The sequence below is a fragment of the Mastigoproctus giganteus genome, chromosome 1 (genome assembly GCF_048544385.1).
Source record: "Mastigoproctus giganteus isolate SK-2022 chromosome 1, ASM4854438v1, whole genome shotgun sequence".
Lineage (NCBI taxonomy): Eukaryota > Metazoa > Arthropoda > Arachnida > Uropygi > Thelyphonidae > Mastigoproctus > Mastigoproctus giganteus.
Window position 1 is genome coordinate 263,792,033 of NC_143575.1, and position 13,306 is coordinate 263,805,338.

A 13,306-nucleotide genomic window follows, 5' to 3' on the forward strand; every position below is an offset into this window, starting at 1 on the left:
ATCCTCGTATACCTTGACCACGTGCTGTCTTTAAAGGTAAGCTGACTAGTTTGATGTTGAATTATCTATTACATGCTACTGTATTTCCTGTGCATCAATCCCCTACAGTACATAAAAATCAATTTGTTTTACATCTTGTAGATTGTACAGCAGATCAAAACATAAAATATTTATTTGCTGCTATGTGGATAAAAACACAACCATTCTATATATATATAAAATCACTTTATTAGCAAATAATAAATATACATGCATGCAAAACAGTGATAAAGTTACCTCGATACATCAAAAGAGAGGGAAATTCAGACAAAAATCTTACGTCAAGAAATGCCTGTACCCATAATGACATATCGGACTAAGATGTATCCTGCTGAGGGTATGTATAAACTTTACCTTTTTTGTCTTTTTTTAACTTAATAGACAACCCCCAAAGGTGCCGAAACAGACTACAGATCTGGGTTGGTATCCCAATAGGAAAGGATGAGCCTACTGGGGTGGGGGGAATTTGCCACTTTGTTTATTCCTTATAAACATTACACATGAACCGGAATTACTGCACAAATTGTGGAATTCTCCAATGAATTTAGCCTCAACACCTAATAGAGGGGCGGTGTTCCTCCATGTGGTGGGGGCGCCACACCTCGACCCCTGGTTATGTTGGTTCACACCTGGGTGGTCACCCACCACGTACTTGTGCATGGAGGTTATACCCAGGATTACTAACAGTCCCACCATCGTGATGGTGCAAGCAGAGGATTTAGCTGTCCCAGACCGTCCAAACTTTGCTGAAATTGGGTCCACTTGACTTGAATGTCACCCAAATATCAGTTCCATCAGCGTTTTAGACTCACAGGTAGCAAGTACAGCTTGTCTGGCATATCTGAGAGAATGTCTGACAACCTCCTATTAATAAACTGAGAGTAGCACTAACAGTTTGATATTCCCACAATGCTTCCACCACTGGTACACCTAAATTCTTTGACATAGCTGTTCTTGCAGGACACCACTGGCAATTTAAATGTTCTAACAAGCCATCTCAGTATTCAAAGGCTCACATCTGGTGAGTATGGGTTTGGCAAAACCAGGGTCCTGAGCTGGATATCATCATTCTTCTCTTTCTTGCTTTCTTGGTGATTCTCTCTCTCTCTCTCTCTGGGTAATGTGGGAATTTTTTTTTTTTGGCTGGTGCAGCATAAGAGTCGGGCTTCCTTGCACCATATGGCTAATAATAATAATTTCCAACTCAAGATGTCCCTGAAATTTGTATGACCTGCCATTGACCATTATAGGTCACGATGAGTTTAATTTTTAGTGGACTTACTGGAAAATTTTTAATTCCAGTAGGCCCTTAGCACCTTTACTTTCATCAAGGATAATTGCTCTTTAAAGGTAAGTTTTGGTGCGACGTATCCAGAAACTTAAACTAGAATGGGGAAGGTTTACATCAGCAATGCATAACTTCAAAAAAAAAAAAAAACACCACCAAAGGTGGAGATTGAATTTAACATCATATACTGTAACTTGCTAAGGTTAATATTCAAACCAAAACAGTTTAAATAATCCAAGAATTTGGAAATGATGACCGGGATGCTGGAATTCCAAACTGAAAAGTTGGTAAAATGAAGTTGAACTTATCATGCCATGGCATTGTGCTGATAAGTTGGCTTCATTGTTAGAAATGGAACCAGAATTGCAGAGAAATGTAAGTAGGACAGCACATTTCCTTGTGGATTGTCTACCAAGGTCAGATGTAATTCTTCAGCAGAGTCATTAACAAAACCTAAAAATTTTTCTGATAAAATGCTCTTTGGATCAGTGGATCTCCCTTTCCCCCAGTTCCAAAACAACACAGTAGCACATTCATTAATGACTGGACACAAAAGCTGACATGATAATGAAGTACCTTGTGATCCTGGTCCACTGAGAGCAGTAGCCAATTGTAACTACCTTTTGTCTCCTTTCATTCAACTAACCTTTCTTCACTGTAGCATGTTTGAACCAATGTCACATTGTTCTATCTATGCAAGGAAGCACTGATGTAGGACTGTATCAAAAGCTTTACTCAAGTTTAAATATATTATGGTTAAGCTTATCAGATTAGTTAGACATGATTATCCTTTAACAAACTCTGGTTGTATTTCTCATTCCATAATTCCATTCTTCTCTAGATGATACCGTAGTGTATTTCTAAAGTAAGTTTCTTGAAATGTCTGAACCTTGATTAGTGAGTTTTTTTGCTTGCAGTGGGCTCTGCAGAGCGAATTTTTTTAATGAAATTTTTGAAAGTTCATAATAATGAAAACTGTACATAACTGCTTTTAAATGGTTTTGATTTGGTTGCCAAACATTGGAGCAAAGAGAAGTAGTAATACTTCAAAAATTACTTGAAATATTAAATATTTCAAAACATAAATCTATTTAAGTATTTTAAAAAAATGGAGTATTATTTCAATCATCAAATGTTTTTTTTTTTTAATTGCAAAAAAACAAATTTTTTTAAAAAATCATAAAAAAAAGTATAAAAACTCATTACTTCTTTTTTTTTGATGTAATTATTACCATCCATATCTATCTATGTACCACTTGTTTTGTTTTAATATACTTTAATAAGAGATGGTAGCACTTGATTTTTAATGATTTTACTTTGAAGTGTTATTTGAAATAAAACATATACATGTATATACTCTATGAAGCCCACAAACTGTAAAAAAAAACTGTTTATACTCCAGCATGACCATTAGGTCAGAGGAGCTCACAGTTAGTTAATCATTTTGATAGTGAATACAAATGTTAACCATATTTAGCAGTCATGTGGGCTTGAACCATGGTCCACTCAAGTGCCCTTGCTTCTGTACTTTGATGCTTGATCTACTTTGCTATGTCAGGCTTAACATATATACTTACATATTCTGGAAAAGGTTAATTGTGGATTCCATAATTTTTCATGTCACAGAAGTTAAACTCACAGATCTGTAATTATCCATTTTTCCCTTGGCAACACCTTTGTAAATTAGAGAGCCACTTGCCCATCTGCAATCTGCTAGGGCCTCACTTGAATCCAGAGATCCATGTATTATAATAGATAAGGGTTTTGAAATTTGTTCTGCTGCTTCCTTGCTTAATTACTGCTTGATTCCTTTAATCACAAGGTGCTGCTAAATTCTCATCCTTTTCAATCTTCACAATTTCTCTATTTTTAACGATCATTCAAATGTCTAATTCCTGATAACTGTTATCTAGGTTCAATAGTATCAATTTCAGGCCTAAAAGAATGCTTGTGTAAATATTGCTGCAGAAACTTATCAGTTATTAATTTAGGATCACCAGCAATGTTAACAAAACTATCCTGTAGTCTATCAATATGGTTCATTCCTTTCCAAGCATTCACATACACAAAACAAAAAATAATACTTTATTATTATCACCCTTCCCTCTTGCAGTGCCTTTTCAAAGTCTGCTGTAGCATTTCTTATTTTCAGATTAACTTTACAGATGAATAATTACAGATGAATTTATTTTTGTTGCAGTATTTAGTCTCTTGATAATTTATATTCATCCCATATAACTCTCTTTTGTGTGATTGACTTTATTCAGCATAGCAGTCATCTAGTTTTGGTTGTCGTTGGGTTTAAGTACATCAGCAACTTAAATCATATTGTGAAGTATTATTATATCTGTACAAGTGTGTGTGTTCATTACTGATTTGCATGTCGCGCAGACTGAAAAATCCAAAATAACTTGTGGGAGCAAACCCTACTCCTTCTGCCTGAGATTGGCTAACTACAACCGCAATTGAAGAGGATTTTAGAAGTTCCTTCAGTCATAGATGGGACTCATACCTAGGTCTCTCCAAATGAGAGTAGTAAAGCAACTATACTATCACAGAGGACCTGCTTTGGTTTAAGGCATTGGAACAGTAATGCTTTAACAGTATACATAGATGGGCAGCTTCTAGATTTACTTCTTGAACAGTTCCCATTAATCATTTGTGCTCATTAGAATTGAGATTGCCTAAGGCCAATAATTATCCTTGGGAAACCTTTACTGTAACTACAGCTCTTCAGATATAATCCTACATTAATGCCTTATGATCACTGTTTGTTAATGGATTCTTAATGTAAAAGTTTTTAATGTCGGTTTAATCCATGATAAAAATAAGACCAAGAATATTGTTTTACCATGTGGCATCTCTAACATTTTGATATAAGAAGCACTCATGAAGCAAGAAATATACCTGCAGCAATATAGTGTTAGTATTGCTGTATCACCTCACCCGGCCATCCCTTTTTGATAGTTTTGTCTAGTTCTTCTTTGAATTTAAACAAACTCTCTACTTCTACAATGCCAGATAGTAGTTTGTTCCATTAATTGACCACTGCTGGCTGAGAGTAAATTTCTCCATATCTAAGCTGCAACCATCCTTCCTCAGTTTGAATATAAATAGTGTGTAGTCTGAGCTTACTCAATCGATTCCAAGCCTTAAACAGCTCAATCAGATCTCCTTGCAAGTGATTAGTCTCCAGGTACTTCATTTTGCAGAACTGAAGTCTTTCCTGGGAAGAGTACCCTTTTGTTCCTCTCATTACTCTTATCTGTACCCTTACAACAGAGAACCACATCCTTCCTAAAATGAGGCCTCCAGACCTGTATACAATATTCAAGATGTGGCCTGACCATTGCCTTATACAGTGGGATAATCACCTCCATATCTTTGCTGGCAAAATTCCTATATATCACTGACAAAAACCTCATGAGTTGCCTTGACAGCCTGTCTGAACTCTCAGAGAACTTGTATATCTGAGTGCACAATTATCCCTAGGTCTTTTTCATTTGCTATTACCATGAGTCTTATACTACACAGTTGGTATGTTAATTAATCTGGGATTACTGCCCGTACAAAGTATGTTGTAGTGCCCCTGTTACAGACTTATTAGGTATCAACCTTGCATTTGTTGATATTAAACTTCAGTTGCCAGTTCTCAGTATCTACCTAATTTGTATATATTTTGTTACACTAGCCTATCTCAATTACTGTGATTAACCACCCAGCCAACTGTCATTAATTGCAAACTTAGAAATTATGCCAAACTTAGAATACACCAAAATTAATTGCATAATTTTGTATATTTTATTATTGAATAAATCATTTCTTCCATGATTTTTTTTTTTTTTCTCTCTCTCATAACCCTTGGTAAAATACCACATTGTTCACGTCCTTAATCAAATGGTTTTATTTATTATGCAGGATCTGTATAAATCTCATTCATTCATTGTTGCTTCTAGTATCAATTTATTATGAGTACACAAAATTGCAGTAGTGGAAGAGAGACATAGGAAGAAACTATCATGGGTAGTAGTAGTTGTGATCAGAGGAACTTCTGTATGCTTTTATTGCGCATAGCCAACTCAGTCAGAATTATGGGAGTGGCAGCATTCCCTAAAAACAGGTGAACTGACTAGTGAATACATGAGATTTACATACTGACACCTCATGATCTTTAGCTACCTTAACAGTTCTAAACACAACCCTACCCAACAGTATACAATGATTGCCTTGTTACTGACTGATATTAAATAAATATAATTTGCTTTCAAATAACAACTCTGATTTTTTTTACTGTTTCTTATTTCTTCATGTTAATGTTTTAAGTGTATATTTGTATTATATTTATTTCAACTTATTCTAAATTCTTTGTATCTATACCAGTGTAGAATTTAATCCAGTTTTAATCCAACAGTTGTGCCTGATCCCCCTCCACCTAGCAAGCCACTTCCTCCAATTCCGGGTGAAGAAAGGAAAGAGAGGAAGCCTGCAACCCCACCAAGAAACCAGCAGTTGACTCCACCAGCATTGCCACCTAGTAGAAATGCAGCTTTATTCAAACCTCCTGTTAGGAGACCTGAGGTTAGTTTAATATACATCCAGATGCATGTCTAGTATTTAAATTACACCAAACAACAGAAAAAAAATTTTAATAGAAATTGGTAGATTTGGTATATTTTTTAATATTCATTGTAAATGTGTAGTCCATTTTTTTTTTTTTTTCCAGCACTGTCATTTTCAAGCTATTCCATATTTTATTTTGTGTACACTTAATTTTGGTCTGTCTGTTCATATTAGCTGAACTGATTGAGAAGTTCTATAGTTAGGAATTTTCTAAATCATGTTGAAGTTATCACATTCTAGAAGTCTATTCTGTCCTCACCTGCTCCCTGATTGCCAGACACATTAGCATTAGTAAAGGCACATGATGCAGGCGCCTCCTTAGCCAGGTGGGAAGGAGCAGCAGTGCGTAGCACACGCTTCTCGATTAGATTGGGGTTCGAGCCCGTCGCCAACAAATACGGATTATGCAGAAAGGTCAGGAATGACCACCGCATATTCACGGAGCAATATGGCCTTAGTTGCTAATGCTCCTAAATAACAAACAAACAAAAGGCACATGATACAAGAAAGCAAGCTTATATAGCATCAGCAAAAAAAAAAAAAAAAGCAGGCACCCTACTCATTTCACCCATCCACTCCCTCCAAATGTCTGTCTAGTTCTGCCTTGAATCTGTTTAAGCTATCAACTTCTACAATGACAGATGGAAGTATATAAATTATATAAAAACATATTTAAAGCAAACTTCCTAGAAAGGGCAATCAGTTGGTGTGTGTGTGTGGGGGGGGGGTACTTTTTAGCAAACATGAGTTTTTTTTTTTTTTTTTTTTTTAAGTTTCTGGTGTCATTTGCAGTTGGACGTGCTTTTAAAATGCTACTTCAGTGCATTAATTTGCCGGATAGCTTTTGTTATATGTGCAGTGATTTACACAAATTAAATCTGTATAATTGTGTACGATTCCTTTCACCTCAAAGGGTGGTACTTGTGCATATGTCTGTTCCGATATTCCCTGGCTTAAAATCTCTCTACCTCATTGTGTCAAATTTATCTGTTGTCTCTACCATTCTCCAAACTCCTGACAGAGAAGAAAAATGCGTGGGATGCATATAAATTATCAAGCGACTTTAGAAGCCTATGGCAGATATAAGCTAGTCTGTAATCAGGTCACGAAGGAGGTTAGGCAGGTGAAGGCAGATTACGAGAAATCTTTGGCAAAAGATGCTAAGAAAAACAGCAAGGATTTCTTTACTTATATAAACTCTAAAAGGAAGGGGATGAATCTGAGTGGTCCACTTGATATCGATGGTTCGAATTGTTGATGAACCTGCTCAGATAGCAAACAAACTGAATGAGTATTTTGCATCCACACATGAGGAGTTAAGGTTTGAAAATGGCAGAAGGTTATCAAATTGTGCAGGGTGCTTAACGATTTTGTGATAACTGAGAGCAAAGTGGAGGAGAAGTTGTTGAAGTTAAACATAAGAAAGGCACCTGGGGTGGATGGGATCTATCCAGTTATGTTAAAAGAGGTGGCAAAGAAACTAAGCAAACCCTTAGCCATAATTATGAGAGCATCCTTGGACTGGGGGGGGTCTCCACGGACAGCATGGGTTTGTTGAGGGAAAGTCTTGTCTGACAAATTTTATAAGATATTATGATGTGGTTACAAAGGAACTGGATGCAAAAATAATTTTGATATCATATATTTGGATTTCAGGAAAACTTTTGACACTGTTGCACATGGAAGTATATTGTACAAATTGGAGCAGAATGGTATTAAGAGTAAGTTGCTACAATGGATAAAAGGATGGTGGTAATTAATGGGTGCTGCTCTTCGTGGACTAATGTTATTAGTGGAGTCCCACAGGGTTCGGTGTTGGGTCCTCTGTTTTGTATATTTATCAATGATATTGATGAAGGTATATCTGGCTTAGTGTCGAAGTTTGCAGATGATACAAAGGTTGGCAGGGTTGTTAATGACAGTAATGGCAGTGTGCTACTGCAGGATCTAGATAATTTGGGCAGATGGGATAAGAAGTGGTAACTGAAGTTTAACCTTGACAAATGCAAAGTACTGCATATGGGTAGAAGTAACCCCAGAGAAATGTACCAAGTGTGTGGTACTACACTTAAGGTGGTAGAAAATGAAAAAGACGTGGGAGTAATTGTGCAGTCAGATATGAAGTTTTCTGAGCAATGCAGACAGGCTGCCAGGGCAGGTCATCGGGTTTTGTCAATGATTTATAGGAATTTTGCTAGCAGGGAGAAGGAGGTGATTGTCCCTCTGTATAAGGCAATTGTCAGTCCACACCTTGAGTACTGTGTACAGGTCTGGAGGCCTCATTTTAGGAAGGATGTAGAGTTTCTTGAGCTACTCTCAACAATACTGATGAGGGGGAACGAAGGGGTCCTGTTACCAAGAGAGGCTTAAGTTCTGCAAAATTGCAGTGGCTGGAGACTAGGCACCTGCGTGGTGATCTGATTGAGGTGTATAAGGCTTTGAATGGATTGAGCACGCTGAATTCTGATGGGATCTGTTGTTTGGTTTTTAGGAGCATTAGCATAAGGCCATGTTGCTCCGGGAATATGCGGTGGTCAGTCCCTGACCTTTCCGCATCCTCCGTATTTGGTGGTGACAGGCTCGAATCCCGGTCTAATGAAGAAGCATGTGCTACGCACATGCTTCTTTATTAGATCGGGGTTCGAGCAGCAGTGCGTAGCACATGCGAAGCACGTGCTACGCACTGCTGCTCCTTCTCACCTAGCTACGGAGGCGCCATCTGATGGGATCCTTCCACTTGTTCAGATTACGAACCTAATGGGGCATAAATTCAAATTAAGAAAAGACAGATGTAGAGTAGATGTGCGGAAATTTGCCTTTAGCCAGTGGCTGGTTAATTGCTGGAACAAACTTCCATCTGTCGTTGTGGAAGTTGATAGGTTAAATAAATTTAAGGAGGGACTGGACAGGCATTTGAAGGGAATGGTGTGTTTTTTTTTTTTTTTTTTTTTTTGGCTGATGCTGCATAAGCTCATACACTTGCATTACATGCCACTACTACTACAACTCCACTAATCACTTAGAGCTCTTTGACTTCCTCTCTTTGCAATTTGACTTTCTCCAGTCCAACTTTCCTAACAGTGAGGTAATTTTCCTTGGTGATTTTAATGTTCACAACTCCAGCTGGCTTCCGTTTTCTAGTCACACCGACCCAGCTGATCGAGATGCTGAGGCTTTTGCAATTACTAATGACCTTGCACAGATTGTTCATTTACCTTCAAGAATACCGGACAATCCTAACCATACAGCCAACACGCTTGATCTTTTTCTCACAAACAATCCTTCGAAGTACACGGTCAAAGTGAGTGGTCCTTTAGGCACCTGAGATCACAACTTGGTGATTCTCTTCTCCAATGGAGCCTTTATCTTATGGCTATTCCCAACCATGTATTGTTTGGCATTACAAGAATGCAAAATGGGATGACCTGCGAGATTTCTTTTCTTTCCCTTGGTCGGATTACTGTTTCAAAACTTCTGATGTCAATGTTTGCTCAGATCAAGTGAGTGAAATTATTCTTGTAGGAATGGAATTCTTTATCCCACTCTCCACTTTATAATCTCGTCCTTTATCTAAACCTTGGTTTTCCAATAAATGTGCTAAGGCTGTTCAAGAGAAGAATGTTGCATGTTGTAATTGGCTTGTTTCCAATTCTTCAGTTTCATTTTATGCCTACACCAAAGCTCGCAACAATTGTAAAGTAGTTACTAATCAGTCCAAACTAGATTTTGAACAGGCTAAGAGTAGAAAACTTACTTCTTGCCCTAATGGTACCGAGCATTCTGGTCTCTTGCCAAAGCTATTGGTGGCAACTTTTGCCCATCTCTGCTCCCACCTCTGTCAAAACCAGATGGTTCTGTTGTCACATCAGCCAAGGATAAAGCTGACTTGCTAGCATTCCATTTTTCTTCCAACTCATGTATTAATGATCTTGGTAAAACACCTCCCACCATTCCCAACATGCTCCATTCAGTGCCCCCTGTGGTCTTCTGTCAAAAGGATGTCAGAAGGGTTTTGACGAATCTCGATGCTCCAGGTCCTGATGGTATTTCTCCACTTGTTCTCAAAACCTGTGCTCCTGAACTTACTCCTGTTCTTTGCTGCCTTTTTCACTTTCTTATTCCAAAAGTGTTTTTCGTTCTGCTTGGAAATTTGCTCATATCCAGCCAGTTCCTAAAAAGGGTGCAATTACTTCTACTCTTTCTAAAGTAATGGAGAAATCAATTAACCACCAACTCATAAACTCATAGAAACCTTCCATCTGATCAACGATGGCCAGTATGGATTCAGTCAATGTCAATCCACTGGTGATATTGTGGTGATATTGTGGCTTATGTTAACCATTTATGGACAAATTCATTGGAAAAGTTCAGTGAAACAAAGCAGTTGCTCTTGACATCTCAAAGACTTTTGATCATATTTGGCATAAATGTCTTCTAAACAGGCTTTCATCTTATGGTTTGCCAACTGTTTTTTGTAATTGGTTATCTAGTTTTCTCTCTGATCGCTCACTGGAAGTGGTGGTAGATGGCTCTGTCTTAATGCTGGTGTTCCCCAAGGTTCAGTTCTTTCCCTCACTCTTTTTTGTCCTTGTATATTAATGACCATCTTCCATTGACTGGAAATCCTATCCATACTTTTGCCGATGATAGCACATTGCATTCCACTTGCCATTTTGAGAAACCTTGCCCTGCTCAATCAGCTTCAACTCCTGGATATCTGCTACCAATTCCTTAAATGCTTATCTTCAGGTAATTCTCCAGTGGGATAAAGACAACTTAGTTGATTTCAATCCTTCTAAAACTTAGTCTTGTCTTATATCTCACAAAAAGGATTCTTCTGCTCCTATGCTTATCTTTGGTGAAACTCCGATTTTTAGGCAAGTTGATATATCTCTTTTGGGGATTACCCTGACTTCTAATCTCTCTTGGCACAAGCACATTACAAATATTGCTTCCTCTACATCTAAAAAATTTGGCTTTCTTTTTCGCTCTCGACGTTACTTTTCTTCGAAACAACTGTCCACGCTGTACAAATCGCAAATCTGCCCTACCATGGAATATTGTTCCCACATCTGGGGTGGTGCCCCCAAAACCTCTCTCAGGCTTCTAGATTCCATTCAGAAGAAGCCAGTTAGATTAACGTCTCCTCTCTAACAGAGTCTCTCCACTCGATGTCTCATAGATGTACTGTTTCTGCTGCATGCCTTTTCTACAGATACTTCCATGGGCCCTGTTCTTCTGAATTGAATATAATTCCTACTCTCTCTTTCAAAACAGTCCATACCTGTGCTGCCACCAACCAACATCCATTTACTGTCCAACTTCAACTCACAGAACCAACTTTTCATCTTCCTCGTTTATTCATTCAACTGCCGTTTTCTGGAACAACCTTCCTTCATACGTCTTTCCTGAAATTTACAGTCTACAGAAGTTCTAGTCTAATGTCAACAAATATCTTCTCTCGTTTTCTCAACCTCCAACCCAAGCATGGTATGAAGTATTGTAGGTTCTAATACCTCTCGTGTTTGGGGTTTTCATAAAAAAGAAAAAAAAAATTCTTCCAGACAAGTCTGTAATCTCCTTATAAAAGAAAGCATATGAACTTTATTTTGGCTGCAAATTAGATGATCAGCACAAGATGTGCACTCCTCATATGCTACTAACTGTGCTTTGCATCTCAAAGGCTGGTTAAAAAATAAAGTTAATCTGTCATTTGAAGTTCTCATGGCATGGAGGGAGTTAATCAGTCAGTGACTTCTATTTTTGTATATGTCCAATTGAAGAAACAGAAAAGAGAGAAGGAAATAAAGTGACTATCCCATCGGCCATTAAACCAATTAATTACCAGAGGCTAACTTCCTGTATCCCCTGAAATCTGGAGGAAAACACAGATGATCCATTAGAAACAGTCCATAAGAGTTTTTACAGAATATAAATGCTCAGACCTAAACAGGCCACATCTTATAACTCAGAGTAAATCAAATGATCTTGTGTGTGTTTGATATTTAAATATGTCTAAAGCACAGCCTTAAAAGGTTGTGCCTTAGAAAATAGCCAGGTAGTGAGGAGCAGGAGTGCAATAGCACATGCTCTTTGAGTAGACCAGGGTTCAAGCTCCTGACCTCTAAATAGGTTGATCTGCCAACCCACACTGGACCAGTGTGGCAGATTATGGTCCAATTCCCTCAACACGAATGTTCAGGAGGCTTCCATCCTGCAGTGGATTGATAATGGTTGCAGTTTACTTTACCTTTAAGGCACAGCCAGAGCTTTTAGGATCTGTACCGAAGGAATTCAGTTTACTGAAAATTAATACAACTATATCTGTATTTGGTAAAGAGCAAAAATAACTTTATTTTTGTTTTTCTTTCATAGCATATCTTGCTATGGAAGATTTGCTTTGTTACTTTAATCATGTTGATGGATTGCTCAGTGCCTTTGGAGGAGAACGTAAACCAGAAGAATGGAGGCTTTTCATCAACTCTTCAGTATTAAGTCTAAAAGCTGTTTCTATTATAATTCTAATACCTCTCCACAAGTATGCTTGGGACCAGTTCCCAAGCATATTTGTGGCTAATTTTTGTGTGATCTGTAAAATGGTTTTTTGATTGGTGATTAAAATTATGTTGGTGCGCGCTCTTTCTCTCTCTCTCTCTCTCTCTCTCTCTCTCTCTCTCTCTCTCTCTCTCTCTCATATATCAGTTAGTTAAAGTGGTTCTTTACTTGAAAAGTTTTAAGATGAACTAGCTTTTTTAACCACATGGTCACCTAGCAGTAATGCTGCTTCCCTGTGGTGGCATGGTGGGGAAACGTGGGAGAACAGAATCACTCTTGGGGTTTAAAGGAAAAACAGCAGCAAAAAATGAGTTGTGGATCTTTGATTCAGATCTGTTAAAAAGGGAAGATGGTTTAAATGCATCTAATGCAAAGTGGCAGAAAAAAAGAAGGAAGCTTCTCTTTTTCTACTACTGTACTCTGAATGACCATCCATTTAAATTGGCGCTTCCGTAGCCAGGTGGGTAGGAGCAGCAGTGCGTAGCACACGCTTCTTGATTAGACCGGGGTTCAAGCCTGTGACCACCAAATATGGAAGATGCAGAAAGGTCAGGGAATGACCACTGCATATCCCCAGAGCAATATGGCCTAAGTTGCTAATGCTCCTAAAAACCAAATAACAACAAGAACAACCATCCATTAAATAAGCTTTCCCCCATTTTTAATTCAGAAAGTCTTGAAAAAGTCTTGAAAAGGATCTCTTAGTTGAGATGGTTCATCTTAGACACTTGGAAAGAGTCAAAAATATTGACATTTAGTAGAATTCTCACAAAGGTTACCCCATATGCTACCCTGACTTCTCTG

General features: G+C 38.0%; 1 protein-coding gene across 1 annotated transcript in view; it reads left to right on the forward strand.

The window, feature by feature from the left end:
- Nucleotides 1-13,306, forward strand: part of msn (serine/threonine-protein kinase msn) — a 555,676-nt gene that overhangs the window by 323,346 nt on the left and 219,024 nt on the right. The window contains 1 exon segment of the mRNA XM_090377310.1: nucleotides 5,739-5,905. Coding sequence (XP_090233436.1) covers nucleotides 5,739-5,905 — 167 coding nt within the window.